We start from the raw sequence: 18,358 nt of genomic DNA, 5'->3' as shown, positions 1-18,358 counted from the left end.
GGGAGCCGGTGTGAAGCCTCGCACATGCGCGAGAGGGGACCGGCCTGAGGCTGGCAGTGCTCCTTAAGTGTGTCAGGAAAGATGTGGGACCGCGTGGCGGTCAGGCGCACGGTGGGTGTGGCAGAATGGAGATACGCTCCCTACCACAAGGGGGCAGAGTGCCTGTAATTAGGCAGGTGCCTATAAATAGGTCAGCGCAGCGCCACTCCGCCTCTCTTCCTCTTTTCCTCCTTTACGGAGCTGACGGACGTGACGTGCGCTGACGTGGTCTCTGTGTGCGAGAGGTGTCAAACCCAAGTGAAGGTATGCATGCTTTGATCGACTTGGCCCATTCATGATTTTAGAAGCTTACTCTAGTACTGCTTGGTTACAGCAACGTGGTGTATGTTGGAGCGTGACTGTTCCCTGGTGTCCGGGTGGGTGCGCGGCGCTTTCTGCAGGTAGAGCGTTGGCTGTCTGCCTTGTGCAAGGGCTGGGCAGTGGAACAATCTTTAATTGGTTTCCCCCTGTTCTCTAGCTATTAATGGTGGAGCCGCACTGAGTGTCTCCTCCCCACACCGTAACCTCGCCATTGTGCGCTACAAGACCTCACTATTGTGCGCTTCGGTAAGGAGTATGAATTCCTCTTTCTTTTTTTTTTTAGTGCTAGTTGTTGTAAAGACCTTTTTTTATTTTATTTCTAATGAATTAATTTGTCTTCCAGTGTGACACTATTCTGGGCCATACTGCTGTCTTGGCTTTTTATCATTTTAAAACTGGTTTTAAACACCGGTCATCACCCTGACAACTTCCACTCCTTTTTGGGCGGTGACCTGGGTTGGCTGTACTGTTTGGACCGACCCAGGCGAAGTGTTGCCGCAGCAGAGCCCTTCTAGTTATTGAACATTTTTAACTGTTTGGATTCTTTGTTTTATATTAATAGTTTTGTTTATTAGTTTTATTTCTTTATTTATTTCTTTTAACATTATTATAGGTATGTGTTTAAGGTTGTTTTTTATTTTGCTCTACCAGATAATTTTGGGTGAAGTGGTGTGAGTTGCTGCGATTGGCTGGCAACCAGTCCAGGGTGTCCCCCGCCTACTGCCCAGAGCCAGCTGAGATAGGCGCCAGCACCCCCCGCGACCCTTGTGAGGAATAAGCGGTCAAGAAAATGGATGGATGGATGGATGGTGTGAGTTGTTTGCTTCTTTTAATGTGTGTTTTTATTGTTGACAGGTACTGAGGGCACCTTGCGGCAGCGGTGGTGGTCCTGTTTTTCCCACTTATTTTTTGCAGTGTCACGGGTGCTGTGTAGTGTCTGGATTTCCCCCCCCTTTTTTTTTTTTTCTTTTTTTTTTTTTTGATACCGCTGTCGTGGTAAGTCCCCCAGTCCTGTTGTGTTGTTTTTAGCAGTCCCATACCACTTTCTGTTGTTGTCAGGTTGTTTTTATTAAACTTTTAATTTGTTAATAAAATTACAATATTTTGGAATCACATCTTGTCCTGTGGATGTGTGAACTTTTATTTGTGAAGTTTGTTTGATACTCCTGGAGTGCAAGTCCCAGGTGGCGTTGTCCCCACTAACTGAAGTCCACTTTGCCACAATCTGGCGTTGTCCAGAAGACGGCCACAAGTTGGTGGTGTCTTCCATGGTCGTGCGCGCTTGGGCACACGGGGTTCAGGGCAGTTCGTGGCAGTCCTTGGCTAAAAGAACAAAAGGCGACGTGGACACTCTCCCACTGGTGGTCAAGGGAAAGTCCGTGGGGAGAGCGCTGAAAAAGCGGGTGAAGAGGAAGAGGGAGAGGAAGAGAGAGGAAGAGGAAGAGAGAGAGAGAGAGTTCTTTGTGCGGTGGCTTTTAAACTCGCACAACAGGTGGCCCCGCCCCCTCAGTGCGCCAGAAGCACAGGCTTGGCTTTGAAGCCAAACTTTTGGACACAAAAGGTTGAAATTTAGCAAGAATTGACATGCGAAGGCTACACAAAAGAAACGCATATCATTCTAAGCATGCTTCAAACCTTAATGCTATCATCAAGTTATTTAATCCGCGAAATTTATTCTAATCGGCTAAACTAGATAACTGCAGAAGTTACACACGTCATTCATTTCAGATAGACATACAACTTTAACACTTTGCAAACAAAGTAAGCACTGGATGTCGTTTAGGTGCAAACAGTCAGTCGTATATAGAGAATGATGTGGAATTTGGATTAATTATGAGCGGGCAGGTTTTTTGAAGTTAATTCCAATTGTTCCAACTTGAGGGCGCTCTTGCCTTTTAGAAACTCCAAGGGATGTCTAAACCAAAGGAACGATGAATCGACAGTTCTAGCACTTCATAACCAGTCGTAAACTCTGGACTGGCCTAACAAATGCTTTCACAGGCATCCAGTTATGTGTTTCCTGTGGCTCTAAAAGTAGACTTTAGTCCCTTGTTGGAATTGAGTTCAAAGAGTTTTGGCCTGTTGAGTGGGTTTTTGGTATGTGGAGGAATCACAGATGAGTGAAGGCGCACACATTTCCCAGAGTGAAATGTTTCCAAAGAAGGAGAAAAAAAAAACTTTGAGGGTGACAGGGCAATAATTGCTACACCGGTGATTGACTAGCAACCAAGGGTGTAGCCTGCCTTTCGCCTGAAGTCAGCTGGGATTAGGCTCCAACACTCGATGCTCACATTTCAGCAGAGGTGGCGTAAGGCGCACTGATCTGTATATATTACTGGATAGCCGATAGGCTAGGATTTTTGAAGCCGCGAGGCCGCCATATTACTCCTCCCAAGTAGCGTTTCTCGGCATACGATCCTATACATTTACAGTATCAAGATTGGAGAACATTTGAGAATGTACTTAGTAAAAACAGCATATGATTTATCCATCCATCCATCCATCCATCCATCCATTTTCTTGACTGCTTATTACTCACAAGGGTCGCGGCGGGTGCCGGAGCCTATCTCAGCTGGCTTTGGGCAGTAGGCGGGGGACACCCTGGACTGGTTGCCAGCCAATCGCAGGGCACACAGAGACAAACAACCATCCATACTCACAAGCACACCTAGGGACAGTTCGGAGCGCGCAATTAACCTGCCATGCATGTCTTTGGAATGTGGGAGGAGACCGGAATACCCGGAGAAGACCCATATGATTTATGATGTTTTAAATTTGTTAAACGTAAAAAAAGAGGACTTCAGACTAGGGCTGTTCGATAAATCGATTTTGAACCGTAACCGTCTTTTCTGGTTAAAACGGTTTTAAAAATGTTCACTTCGGCACTTTCGATTTTCAATCCCGCACTATTTCTGGTTAATCTAAGCCGCCGTAGTTTCCGCGTCATTTCCACTTCCTCCCAAGAGCGCGCAATCTAAAACAACAACAAGCTTGGCCACCGGTGATTCTGCTAGGTTTGCCCGGGCAAGTGAACATAATTATCCCTCATACGAACCTAACGGGAAAGTTTTTTGGTTTTTGTTTTTTCAAATCACCGTAACTTGTGAACCATTTGCACTAGCAACGTAATTCCAACGGCTTCTGAAAGCAGAGAAGCGGAGCTTTACGCCGATACCAAATACGGCAGCTGGCGGATTGCCATCGTATGGAGGAGGGGGAAACTGTGTGTCAGAGGAGAGTGAAACAGAAGACGGGTATTGATGCATGTTTTTCAAATCACCGAACTCCTGAACCGTGTCGGATTGTGAGAGAGGAGGAACGGAGCTTTACTTCGAGAGAAAACGACAAAAAAACAAAACAGGCAGACTGTTATCATCGTAGTATCTAAAGGGTTTTAATAAATCAGGCAAAAGTAGATGAAATTGGTATGGTTTCAACAAGACAGACTTGTGTTCCTTTCAGGAAACTTGAAGCCTGCCTACCTGATATTCATAAATGACTTAGTTATCACACTTACAATGAGTTTACAATTTTTGTACAAAATACCGTGTGTGGGGTATTTTTTTTATGCCTCAAGGAGGCTATTATTGCCAATAAGAAGGGGGACCGACTCAATGGGTCCCACAGAGACTGGATGGATGAATTCCATGGGGCCAATGGACCAGTGTACCATTGCAACAGACTCCAGCTTTGTGTTAGTAGGTGAGAAGGCGCTAACGGTAAGTGGGCACCGCCGTATGCGGAGCAGTCGATCGATAGCTTGTGACACGGCATGCATTTGTTCATATACTGTGTTGGACATCATCGTGATGTCTGCGGTGGGATCTACAAGAGTTTCGTAGGTCAGAGCTTGCTCCAGGGTGACGCTCAGATAGAATTTACCAGCTATCCCCCTGGTGGTGAGATCCCCTAAAAGCTGTTGGAACGGCCTCACGTCGTCGGTTGACCGCGGTACATGCGGGTCAGCTGTAGTATTTAGATCAACCTGCAGGACCAATATTATTGAGTCAGAAGGCGGTTTATGAGGTGTCTGAGTGTCGGCTTCTGGAGGACCCGCTGGTGAACTCTGCTGGTGGGTCACTTCTGTGGGCATCCGGCCGTCGGTTAGTCATAAAGACTGGTCTTGTGATGAGTCGTGCCAGGCCTAAAGCGGCGGTGGTCACTGGCGGCGTCCTCCAGGTGGCTCCGGACTCAGGTGGCTGTTTCAGCTGTGGTGCTGTGGCTCTGGCATCAGGAGGTCTATGTGGGGGTGGAGCTCCCGGAAGGGATGCTCCTCAGTAGACCTCATTTAACTGCTGCGCGCGTTGCAACTCATGTTTAATCTGAGCTAACTCTGTCTCGTATTCCTGCTGGCATTGTCGGAGGCGGGTAACCTCGGCTTCAGTCAATGCTAATTTTGTTCGCAGGTCATATGAGCGGTCCACTTCGGCATTGCGTTCCTCTCTCAAGGTTTGTACCTGAACTTGGAGGTACTTCACTTCGTCGGTTGACTGAGCTAGCAACGAACTAACCCAAAAGTAATTCGCTTCTGCTAGTCGAAGTTGATCTTTCGACAGTCGTTCAGTCAAGTCTCAGTCACCTCTGCTTTTAAGTTTGTGAATTTCGGTGGCCGCGGTTCTCAGCAGTTTTTATTGCTCTCGATTTGTGTCTTCGGCGGACGCGAGAGCTTGGGTTAACTCACCAATCTTTTGAGGGGAGTCATCATCGGAAGCAGACTCATCTGCATCACTGTCCAAATTTCCGGCCAGCACCCCATCTGAGCGGGCTTCTGCCTCATCCAGGTGCGCTTTAACGTCAACCAGCTGGGTCTTGACAACCTTCACTCGGTCGTGGGCGGCTTCAAACTGTGCCGTTGCGTCCTGGCTCTGCTGTCATGCCACTCAAGTTGGTGTTTCACTTGACAATCCTCGGCATCGCTCAGCTTCAACTGCGCGGCAAGGTTCAATGTCAGACATCCGATCATTCGAATGAGTGATTTGTCCTTTGGGGCTTTTGTCTCAGCGTTGCTCATGAGCTGCACGAGGTTATCATTTAGCATATTGACATTCGCATTCCTAATAGACTCAGTGTATTCAGGTAAGTGGTCCTTGGTCAGCTTTTGCACCAGTTGACGCGGCTCGGCTCCCGATTGGTCTGCGAGATCTTTCTCCGGGGTGGTTGGTTTGCTGGGCCGCTCTGGCCAGGTGCGAGGAGACGATCGGGTCTCGGCTGTTCAACCCCAGGTAGATGGAACTCCAGTCCGCTGCGTTGAGATGCGGTGCGGTTGTGACGCACAGCCAGTGCGCTTTGAGTCCTGGCGCACGCTGCAAGTGTACCACAGGGCTATGGAGCTCTTTGGCGGTGGGCAGTCACCGAGGGGGAAGAAAACAACAAAAGAAAAAGGAAAATAAACAGAGTCTCTTTGGGTTCAGCGGTGAAGGTGAGCGCACCTGCTCCGCTGTGGCACTTGGTTGCTGAGAGGAAAAAAGGGACCACGTGTTTGGGGAGACGTGGGCACAGCACCAGAGTCCTTGGCAAGTTTTTGGAACCAAGAGTCCGGGAGCGGGCTAGGTGCAGGAAGAGAAGTTTGGAAGAGAGTCTGGAAAAGGTGGGGGAGCAGGAAGAGAGCGAGAGCAGGCTCGCTTCGTTGTTTCAAAGTCTTTGGGCGGAGCCAATAGTGGGTGGTGGCACAAACCCTTCTATCCGTTCAACGCAGACTTTAAAATGCAAATTATTAAAGGATTAATAATTAGCATAAAATTTGGGCAGGCTGGCAAGTCAGTTTTCCCTCAAAATTATTCGTTTTTTCACTCACTCACTCACAGAAGCTTACGTGTGTGAATGAGTGAGTGAAGAAAAAAAACAATCCGTGCATGCTTTCAAATTGCCACAGGAGTGACGTCACGCAGCCGACACGTTCGCCCGGCCCCGTTTGCGACACGCCACGCCCCGCTGGAGGGGTGTAAACACTGTCTTTCCACAGAGACAAAACAAACACAAAATGGCAAAATACAGGCTGGGGGAGTGGGGGTTTAGGACGAAATCACCACCAAAGATTAACATAAACACAGATGTGTAGACTGAGAGAAAGTTAAAGTGTGTACATCCTGTATTTAAAAAGTTCATTTTCCTGAGTGAATCCGGCAGACTGCGCCTTTAAGTCTGGGAACGATACGGTTCGATTTGATACGATTCATTTCAATATTCAAAACATATAGTGGCATTTGTTGCTTGTAGATGTTAATCTTAAAACACCACACATTTTTACAGTATCTTCAAACATGTTACAAAACAACAACAAAAATGTCTTCTATATTTTCATATATTGAATCAATTATTTAAATAGACCGCAACAAAGGACTGGGCGATATGACATGAAAAATGTATCAGTTTAATATGAATGTCTGTTTGCCGTAATCACTGCAAATGTAGTGGCAAGCGTGGCAGTGAATGGCAGAATATGAATCCATAATATGGTGGAACCATTTGCTTATTACTTGTAAAAGATTTGTGGAAAGTGCTGACAGAGTGGTATTAATACATATGATTATGTCATTATTCAGTGATTATATTTTGTCATAAACCATTGCAAGAGCCAGTACGTATTTGAAATGGGAGTTAAAATAATAAGACTCTCAGGAAAAAGAATACAAAAACAATTAACTTACAGTGTATCCAAGTCGTTGTCTTTATACATCCAGAAGTTTGTGGAAACAATTCCCAGCTCTTCTTTGGTTCCATCGAGACCAACAAAGACCAAGAAGGAACCCATGCCATGACGCACCATACTCAACAATGACTGGATCTCTGTTCACACACAATCAACAGCAAAGTTAAAAGACCAACCTCAAAATGCATTCCACAAGTTTATTTCAAATGCTCTCTTTGTGAACGAACACCTGTTTTTTCTTTGATGTGATGTGGCAGAAACTTTTGGAACGTGTTGAAGATTCCAGCATTGGAAATGACAACGGGAGCGAGGATCTCGACCTTTTCTTGTCCTTTCAGCACTGTCACTCCTGTTACAAATAATAGATCTTAACTAGAGCTGCGAGCAGCTATAAAGGGCCCTCGCAGCCCGGGCCACGTTGGGGTACTTGCACATTGGGGTACTGGCACGTTGGGGTACTGGCACATTGGAAGCAAAATGAAATGATAGACCTTTATATGTGGGATTTTTTTTTTTTGTAAAGAGCAATGGGTTTTGTTGAATGTTAAGTTCTGCAAAAAACAGCGTCCTTTTATATTTTTAGTCAATGATTTGCCCTGATTTTATTTCTTTTGGAAAAGTATATATACACATCATCGTTAGTTTTACTCATTGGACAATGTTGCGTTTATTGTCCATAAAGGCTATCAAAAATAAATAAAACAAAATAAAAAGTACGTATGTTTGGATAGGTCTGATGCCAGTGAACATTTTGAGTGGTGGAAAGTAAAAGAATATTCATAAATGACGACGTTATCACACTTAGAATGAGTTTACAATTTTTGTAAAAATACCTTCAGTGGGGTATTTTTTTTACGCGTCAAGGGCGAGGTGGCGCTGTATATATAACTGAATGTTGTAATAGAGATACCTTCAGGCCTTGACTATAAACATACATGTCAAGTTTGGGATTTTTTGGAGCATGTACCAGGGAGTTATTAAGCATATCGTTTTTCATTGGGAAACGTGTTTACAATTTTTGTAAAAATACCGTAAGTGGGTATTTTTTTTGTTATGCCTCAAGGGCTAGGTGGCGCTGCATATATAACTGAATGTTGTCATAGAGATACCTTCAGGCCTTGACTATAAACATACATGTCAAGTTTGGGATTTTTTGGGGCATGTATTGGGCAGTTATTAAGCATAATCTTTTTGTTTGCGAAACACAAAATTTGATGCCCCGCCCTCATCATATAGTATTTCCAAAAGTCAAGATTTTTCCGTCTGTCGTTGGCTCAGGTCTTGGCATGGTCCAGGTCAAGTCTGAAGTCAGTCGGATAAAACGTGTAGGAGAAGTGGGAAAAAGTATGCCCCCTGAAAATGTGCAAAAATCGTCAAACATGGGACATTCAAAAATTCGTAGCTCACTTCCTGTTCATTTTAGCAGATGGGTCCAAGAGACTTTTTTGTAGGTCTTGGGCTCCCTCATACACCCAAAAAAATGCCGAAGATGTTGCTTAAACGTACAACTGGGGCTGCTTCGTTAAAAATTTCTAGGGGGCGCTATTGAGTCATTTTTAAAAAATTCTTTATTCATTATTCATTTATTCATAATATCAAATTTTTCGCCGGACCTGAGGAGTGTGCAAAGTTCGGTGAGTTTTCGTGAATATTTAGGTACCCAAAATCGCGATTGTTTGCGGAGAATAAAGAAGAAGAAGAAGAAGAATAACTAGAGCTGCGATCAGCTATAAAGGGCCCTCGCAGCCCGGGCCACGTTGGGGTCCTTGCACGTTGGGGTACTTACACGTTGGGGTACTGGCACATTGGGGTACTGGCATATATTGTAAGCAAAATTTCTTTGAAAATGGCATAATAAACGTTTACATGTAGAATATTTTTTTGCCAGTGTGTGTATCAAGCTCAACGGGTTTTGGTGATTGTTAAGACCTGCAAAAATCAGCGTCCTTTTTTATTTTTAGGCAATGAGTTGCCCTGATTGGTATTTTTTTGTAAAAGTGTATATACACATCATCGCTCGTTGTACTCATTGCACAATGTTACTTTTATTGTCCAAAGGGGCAATCAAAAATGAATAAAACAAAATGGAAACGTACATACGTTTGGATCGGTGTCAAGCCAGTGAACAATTTGAGTGGTGGAAACTAAAAGAATATTCATAAATGACTTAGTTATCACACTTAGAATGAGTGTACATTTTTTGTGCAAAATACCGTATGTGGGGTATTTTTATTTTTTTTCATATAAGCCTCAAGCTAGGTGGCGCTGTATTTATAACTGAATGTTGTCATAGAGATACCTTCAGGCCTTGATTATAAGCATACATGTCAAGTGTGGGATTTTTTTTGGAGCATGTACCGTGGAGTTATTAAGCATATCCTTCATTCACGATATTGCTTTTAATGTCCATAGAGGCTATCAAAAATAAATAAAAATATATATATGTTTGGATAAGTCTGATGCCAGTGAACATTTTGAGTGGTGGAAACTAAAAGAATATTCATAAATGACTTTGTTATCACACTTAGAATGAGTTTACATTTTTTGTACAAAATACCGTATGTGGGGTATTTTTTTTCATGCCTCAAGGGCTAGGTGGCGCTGCATATATAACTGAATGTTGTCATAGAGATAACTTCAGGCCTTGACGATAAACATACATGTCAAGTTTGGGATTTTTTGGAGCATGTACCGGGGAGTTATCAAGCATATCCTTTTTCATTGTGAAACACAAATTTTGATGCCCCGCCCTCATCATATAGTATTTCGAAAAGTCAAAATTTTTCCCCCTGTCGTTGGCTCAGGTCTTGACATGGTCCAGGCCAAGTCTTAACTCAGTCGGATGAAACGTGTAGGAGAAGTGGGCAAAAGTCTGCCCCCTGTGAATGTGAATAAATCGTCAAAAATGGGACATTCAAAAATTCGTAGCTCACTTCCTGTTCATTTTAGCATATGGGTACAAGAGACTTTTTTGTAGGTCTTGGGCTCCCTCATACACCTAAAAATATTCGGCGTTCTTGCTTAAACGTACAACCGGGGCTGCTTCGTTAAAAATTTCGAGGGGGCGCTATTGAGTCATTTTTGTAAAAATAGCACAATCAACAATAAAATATTGCTCATTTTACCCGGCCAGATGTGTGTGCCAAGTTTCAGGAGTTTCTGTGCATGTTTAGACCCTCAAAACTGGCGTTGTTTTCTTGGCGAACAGCGCTTAGCCACGCCTACAGCAATTCGCGAAAACTCACAAACTTCGTGTTGTGACATCATGAAGGCCGAAACCCTCCTCTGAGCAAATATGAGGTAGGTCCAGTTAACGTGTTTGGAGAAAAACGTAGAAGAAAATTCGTAAGAAAAAAAATTGCCACTAGGTGGCGCTATCAGTTAGATGAAATGTAAGTTAGTAGATGTCTTTAGAGCTGGACTCTCATCAAATGTGTGAAATTTTGAGAAGATAGGATCATCTCGGTCAAGTTAATGCAGCTTTTATTGTCACGAAAAATCTTCAGACTTTGCGTCACCGTAGCGGCCACGCCCTTTGGCGAAAAGTTACAATATTCGGTGTGGGGCATCATCAACATCTTAAGGCTTTTCTGACCAATTTTCAACTGGATCCCTTCAACGAGCTCAGCACAGTAGCTAAAAACGTAAAGTATGACATTTATTGTAACCACTAGGTGGCGCTATATGTATAACTGAATTTTGTCATATAGATGTTTTCAGGCCGTGACTATTACGTTGCCTGAGAAGTTTGAGATTTTTTGGAGCTTGTACATGGGAGTTATTCATCATTTGCTCTTTCTGGAAAAATTAAATTTTAAAGGCAATATTTGATGCCCTGCCCCCATCATATAGTATTTCAAAAAGGCAAGACTTTTTGCCCAGTTGTTCTCTCACGTCTTGAGATGATAAATGCCAAGTTTGAAGTTAATTGGCTGAAAAATATTTGCAAAGGGGGAAAAAGTATGACCACAATGAATGTGCCAAAATAGGCCAAAATTGGACATGCCAGTGAATATTTTGAGTGGTGGAAAGTAAAAGAATATTCCTAAATGACTGAGTTATCACACTTAGAATGAGTTTACATTTTTTGTACAAAATACCGTAAGTGGGGTATTTTTTTTTCATGCCTCAAGGGCTAGGTGGCGCTGCATATATAACTGAATGTTGTCATAGAGATACCTTCAGGCCTTGACGATAAACATACATGTCAAGTTTGGGATTTTTTGGAGAATGTATCGGGAAGTTATTAAGCATATCCTTTTTCAGTGCGAAACACAAATTTTGATGCCCCGCCCTCATCATATAGTATTTCCAAAAGTCAAGATTTTTCCGTCTGTTGTTGGCTCAGGTCTTGACATGGTCCAGGTCAAGTCTTAACTCAGTCGGATGAAACGTGTAGGAGAAGTGGGCAAAAGTATGCCCCCTGAAAATGTGCAAAAATCGTCAAAAATGGGACATTCAAAAATTCATAGCTCACTTCCTGTTCATTTTAGCACATGGGTCCAAGAGACTTTTTTGTAGGTCTTTGGCTCCCTCATACACCTAAAAATTTTCGTAGATCTTGCTTAAACGTACAATCGGGGCTGCTTCGTTAAAAATTTCTAGGGGGCGCTATTGAGTCATTTTTGTAAAAATAGGACAATACATGATAAAATATTGCTCATTTTGCCAGGCCAGATGTGTGTGCCAAGTTTCATGAGTTTCTGCGCATGTTTAGACCATCAAAACTAGCGTTGTTTTCTTGGCGAACAGTGCTTAGCCACGCCCACAGCGATTCGCGAAAACTCACAAACTTCGTGTTGTGACATGATGAAGGCCGAAACCCCCATCTGAGCAAATATGAGGTTGGTCCAGTTAACGTGTTTGGAGAAAAATGTACAAGAAAATTCGTTAAAAAAAAAATTGCCACTAGGTGGCGCTATCAGTAAGATGAAATATAAGTTCGTAGATGTCTTTAGGGCTGGACTCTCATCAAATGTGTGAAATTTTGAGAAGATAGGATCATCTCGGTCAAGTTCATGCAGCTTTTATTGTCACGAAAAATCTTCAGAATTTGCGTCACCGTAGCGGCCACTCCCTTTGGCGAAAAGTTACAATATTCGGTGTGGGGCATCATCAACATCTTAAGGCTTTTCTGACCAATTTTCAACTGGATCCCTTCAACGAGCTCAGCACAGTAGCTAAAAACGTAAAGTATGACATTTATTGTAACAACTAGGTGGCGCTATATGTATAACTGAATTTTTTCATATAGGTGTTTTCAGGCCGTGACTATTACGTTGCCTGAGAAGTTTGAGATTTTTTGGAGCTTGTACATGGGAGTTATTCAGCATTTGCTCTTTCTGGACAAATGAAATTTTAAAGGCAATATTTGATGCCCCGCCCCCGTCATATAGTATTTCGAAAAGGCAAGATTTTTTGCCTAGTTGTTCTCTTAGGTCTTGAGATGATAAATGCCAAGTTTAAAGTCAATGGGATGAAAAATGTTTGCATAGGGGGAAAAAGTATGACCACAGTGAATGTGCCAAAATAGGCCAAAATTGGACATAAAAAAATTCATAGCTCACTTCCTGTACATTTTAGGAAATGGCTTCCACTGACTTTTTTGTGCGTCTCGGAGTGCTACACGTGCCTGCCAATTTTCGTAGCTCTAGCTCAAACGGACCGGGATTGGTTTTTATTTTTCTACGCTAGGTGGCGCTATAGAGTCGCGTTGTTATGACAACTACATAATATCAAATTTTTCGCCGGGCCCGAAGAGACTGCAAAGTTTGGTGAGTTTTCGTAAATGTTTAGGCCCTCAAAAATGCGATCGTTTGCGGAGAATAAAGAAGAAGAAGAATAACTAGAGCTGCGAGCAGCTATAAAGGGCCCTCGCAGCCCGGGCCACGTTGGGGTCCTTGCACGTTGTGGTACTTGCATGTTGGGGTACTGGCACATTGGGGTACTGGCATATTGGAAGCAAAATTTCTTTGAAAATGGCATAATAAACGTTTACATGTAGAATATTTTTTTGCCAGTGTGTGTGTCAAGCTCAACGGGTTTTGGTGATTGTTAAGACCTGCAAAAATCAGCGTACTTTTTTATTTTTAGGCAATGAGTTGCCCTGATTGGTATTTTTTGTAAAAGTGTATATATACATCATCGCTCGTTGTACTCATTGCACAATGTTACTTTTATTGTCCAAAGGGGCAATCAAAAATGAATAAAACAAAATGGAAACGTACATACGTTTGGATCGGTGTGAAGCCAGTGAACAATTTGAGTGGTGGAAACTAAAAGAATATTCATAAATGACTCAGTTATCACACTTAGAATGAGTGTACATTTTTTGTACAAAATACCGTATGTGGGGTATTTTTATTTTTTGTTTATATAAGCCTCAAGGGCTAGGTGGCGCTGTATTTATAACTGAATGTTGTCATCGAGATACCTTCAGGCCTTGATTATAAGCATACATGTCAAGTGTGGGATTTTTTTTGGAGCATGTACCGTGGAGTTATTAAGCATATCCTTCATTCACGATATTGCTTTTAATGTCCACAGAGGCTATCAAAAATAAATAAAAATATATATATGTTTGGATAAGTCTGATGCCAGTGAACATTTTGAGTGGTGGAAACTAAAAGAATATTCATAAATGACTTAGTTATCACACTTAGAATGAGTTTAAATTTTTTGTACAAAATACCGTATGTGGGGTATTTTTTTTTATGCCTCAAGGGCTAGGTGGCGCTGCATATATAACTGAATGTTGTCATAGAGATAGCTTCAGGCCTTGACGATAAACATACATGTCAAGTTTGGGATTTTTTGGAGCATGTACCGGGGAGTTATTAAGCATATCCTTTTTCAGTGCGAAACACAAATTTTGATGCCCCGCCTTCATCATATAGTATTTCGAAAGGTCAAGATTTTTCCCCCTGTCGTTGGCTCAGGTCTTGACATGGTCCAGGTCAAGTCTTAACTCAGTCAGATGAAACGTGTAGGAGAAGTGGGCAAAAGTCTGCGCCCTGTGAATGTGCAAAAATTGTCAAAAATGGGACATTCAAAAATTCGTAGCTCACTTCCTGTTCATTTTAGCATATGGGTCCAAGAGACTTTTTTGTAGGTCTTGGGCTCCCTCATACACCTAAAAATATTCGTCATTCTTGCTTAAACGTACAACCGGGGCTGCTTCGTTAAAAACTTCTAGGGGGCGCTATTGAGTCATTTTTGTAAAAATAGCACAATCAACAATAAAATATTGCTCATTTTACCAGGCCAGATGTGTGTGCCAAGTTTCATGAGTTTCTGTGCATGTTTAGACCCTCAAAACTGGCGTTGTTTTCTTGGCGAACAGCGCTTAGCCACACCCACAGCAATTCGCGAAAACTCACAAACTTCGTGTTGTGACATCATGAAGGCCGAAACCCTCATCTGAGCAAATATGAGGTAGGTCCAGTTAACGTGTTTGGAGAAAAACGTAGAAGAAAATTCGTAATAAAAAAAATTGCCACTAGGTGGCGCTATCAGTTAGATAAAATATAAGTCAGTAGATGTCTTTAGGGCTGGACTCTCATCAAATGTGTGAAATTTTGAGAAGATAGGATCATCTCGGTCAAGTTAATGCAGCTTTTATTTTCACGAAAAATCTTCAGACTTTGCGTCACCGTAGCGGCCACGCCTTTGGCGAAAAGTTACAATATTCGGTGTGGGGCATGATCAACATCTTAAGCCTTTTCTGACCAATTTTCAAATGGATCCCTTCAACAAGCTCAGCACAGTAGCTAAAAACGTAAAGTATGACATTTATTGTAACCACTAGGTGGTGCTATATGTATAACTGAATTTTATCATATAGATGTTTTCAGGCCGTGACTATTACGTTGCCTGAGAAGTTTGAGATTTTTTGGAGCTTGAACATGGGAGTTATTAAGCATTTGCTCTTTCTGGACAAATGAAATTTTAAAGGCAATATTTGATGCCCCGCCCCCGTCATATAGTATTTCAAAAAGGCAAGATGTTTTGCCCAGTTTTTCTCTCAGGTCTTGAGATGATAAATGCCAAGTTTGAAGTCAATTGGATGAAAAATGTTTGCAAAGGCGGAAAAAGCATGACCACAGTGAATGTGCCAAAATAGGCCAAAATTGGACATAAAAAAATTCATAGCTCACTTCCTGTACATTTTAGCTACATGGTCCCAATAGACTTTTTTGTGCGTCTCGGGGTGCTACACGTGCCTGCCAATTTTTGATGCTCTAGCTCAAACGTGCCGGGCTTGGTTTTTATTTTTCTACGCTAGGGGGCGCTATCGAGTCGCATTGTTATGACGACTTAATAATATCAAATTTTTCGCCGGGCCTGAGGAGTGTGCAAAGTTCGGTGAGTTTTCGTGAATGTTTAGGTACCCAAAATCGCGATCGTTTGCGGAGAATAAAGAATAATAATAACTAGAGCTGCGAGCAGCTATAAAGGGCCCTCGCAGCCCGGGCCACGTTGGGGTCCTTGCACGTTGGGGTACTTGCACGTTGGGGTACTGGCACATTGGGGTACTGGCATATTTGAAGCAAAATTTCTTTGAAAATGGCATAATAAACGTTTACATGTAGAATATTTTTTTGCCAGTGTGTGTGTCAAGCTCAACGGGTTTTGGTGATTGTTAAGACCTGCAAAAATCAGCGTCCTTTTTTATTTTTAGGCAATGAGTTGCCCTGATTGGTATTTTTTTGTAAAAGTGTATATACACATCATCGCTCGTTGTACTCATTGCACAATGTTACTTTTATTGTCCAAAGGGGCAATCAAAAATGAATAAAACAAAATGGAAACGTACATACGTTTGGATCGGTGTGAAGCCAGTGAACAATTTGAGTGGTGGAAACTAAAAGAATATTCATAAATGACTTAGTTATCACACTTAGAATGAGTGTACATTTTTTGTACAAAATACCGTATGTGGGGTATTTTTTCTTTTTTTTATATAAGCCTCAAGGGATAGGTGGCGCTGTATTTATAACTGAATGTTGTCATAGAGATACCTTCAGGCCTTGATTATAAGCATACATGTCAAGTGTGGGATTTTTTTTGTAGCATGTACCGTGGAGTTATTAAGCATATCCTTCATTCACGATATTGCTTTTAATGTCCATAGAGGCTATCAAAAATAAATAAAAATATATATATGTTTGGATAAGTCTGATGCCAGTGAACATTTTGAGTGGTGGAAACTAAAAGAATATTCATAAATGACTTCGTTATCACACTTAGAATGAGTTTACATTTTTTGTACAAAATACCGTATGTGGGGTATTTTTTTTTTATGCCTCAAGGGCTAGGTGGCACTGCATATATAACTGAATGTTGTCATAGAGATAACTTCAGGCCTTGACGATAAACATACATGTCAAGTTTGGGATTTTTTGGAGCATGTACCGGGGAGTTATCAAGTATATCCTTTTTCATTGTGAAACACAAATTTTGATGCCACGCCCTCATCATATAGTATTTCGAAAAGTCAAGATTTTCCCCCCTGTCGTTGGCTCAGGTCTTGACATTGTCCAGGCCAAGTCTTAACTCAGTCGGATGAAACGTGGAGAAGAAGTGGGCAAAAGTATGCCCCCTGTAAATGTGCAAAAATCATCAAAAATGGGACATTCAAAAATTCGTAGCTCACTTCCTGTTCATTTTAGCATATGGGTCCAAGAGACTTTTATGTAGGTCTTGGGCTCCCTCATACACCTAAAATTTTTCGTAGATCTTGCTTAAACGTACAACCGGGGCTGCTTCGTTAAAATTTTCTAGGGGGCGCTATTGAGTCATTTTTGTAAAAATAGCACAATCAACATTAAAATATTGCTCATTTTACCAGGCCAGATGTGTGTGCCAAGTTTCATGAGTTTCTGTGCATGTTTAGACCCTCAAAACCGGCATTGTTTTCTTGGCGAACAGCGCTTAGCCACGCCCACAGCAATTCACGAAAACTCACAAACTTCGTGTTGTGACATCATGAAGGCCGAAACCCTCATCTGAGCAAATCTGAGGTAGGTCCAGTTAACGTGTTTGGACAAAAACGTAGAAGAAAATTCGTAAGAAAAAAAAAATGCCACTAGGTGGCGCTATCAGTAAGATGAAATATAAGTTCGTAGATGTCTTTAGGGCTGGACTCTCATCAAATGTGTGAAATTTTGAGAAGATAGGATCATCTCGGTCAAGTTAATGCAGCTTTTATTGTCACGAAAAATCTTCAGAATTTGCGTCACCGTAGCGGCCACGCCCTTTGGCGAAAAGTTACAATATTCGGTGTGGGGCATGATCAACATCTTAAGGCTTTTCTGACCAATTTTCAACTGATCCCTTCAAAGAGCTTGGCACAGTAGCTAAAAACGTAAAGTATGACATTTATTGTCACCACTAGGTGGTGCTATATGTATAACTGAATTTTATCATATAGATGTTTTCAGGCCGTGACTATTAAGTTGCATGAGAAGTTTGAGATTTTTTGGAGCTTGAACATGGGAGTTATTAAGCATTTGCTCTTTCTGGACAAATGAAATTTTAAAGGCAATATTTGATGCCCCGCCCCCGTCATATAGTATTTCAAAAAGTCAAGGTTTTTTGCCCAGTTGTTGTCTCAGGTCTTGAGATGATAAATGTCAATTTTGATGTCAACTGGATGAAAAATGTTTGCAAAGGGGGAAAAAGCATGACCACAGTGAATGTGCCAAAATAGGCCAAAATTGGACATAAAAAAATTCATAGCTCACTTCCTGTACATTTTAGCTACATGGTCCCAATAGACTTTTTTGTGCGTCTCGGGGTGCTACACGTGCCTGCCAATTTTTGTTGCTCTAGCTCAAACGTGCCGGGCTTGGTTTTTATTTTTCTACGCTAGGGGGCGCTATAGAGTCGCGTTGTTATGACGACTTCATAATATCAAATTTTTCGCCGGGCCCGAAGAGTGCGCAAAGTTCGGTGAGTTTTCGTGAATGTTTAGGTACCCAAAATCGCGATCGTTTGCGGAGAATAAAGAAGAAGAAGAATAACTAGAGCTGCGAGCAGCTATAAAGGGCCCTCGCAACCCGGGCCACGTTGGGGTACTTGCACGTCGGGGTACTGGCACGTTGGGGTACTGTAAAATAGGACAAGGACCATCTAAAATGTTTTTGACAAGCCTTGTGTGTGCAAAGTTTAATCAAAACGCAAAATATGGTGCGCAATTCCCAAAATAAATTCAAAATGGCGGACTTCCTTTTAGGTTTAGCATACGGCTACAGAATACTTTTTGTAGGTCTTAAGCTAATAGGTATGCCTCCCAGTTTTCACAAATCTAGGTCAAGTCATCTTTAGTTGTGTATCGCTTGAATCATA

At 42.1% G+C, this 18,358-nt stretch overlaps 1 protein-coding gene across 1 annotated transcript in view; it reads right to left on the bottom strand.

Annotated features, from left to right (window-relative positions):
- LOC144006004 (all-trans-retinol 13,14-reductase-like) overlaps positions 1 to 18,358 on the bottom strand; it is a 209,166-nt gene that overhangs the window by 110,932 nt on the left and 79,876 nt on the right. The window contains exons 7-8 of the mRNA XM_077504613.1: positions 7,239 to 7,358; positions 7,008 to 7,146 (exon numbers count right to left, since the gene is read on the bottom strand). Coding sequence (XP_077360739.1) covers positions 7,008 to 7,146; positions 7,239 to 7,358 — 259 coding nt within the window. The remainder of the gene's footprint in view (positions 1 to 7,007; positions 7,147 to 7,238; positions 7,359 to 18,358) is intronic.

Source organism: Festucalex cinctus, chromosome 1, assembly GCF_051991245.1.
Source record: "Festucalex cinctus isolate MCC-2025b chromosome 1, RoL_Fcin_1.0, whole genome shotgun sequence".
NCBI classification, from domain to species: Eukaryota; Metazoa; Chordata; class Actinopteri; order Syngnathiformes; family Syngnathidae; genus Festucalex; species Festucalex cinctus.
Note: the sequence above shows the minus strand (reverse complement) of the source record. Positions and strands in the feature narration are given on the sequence as shown.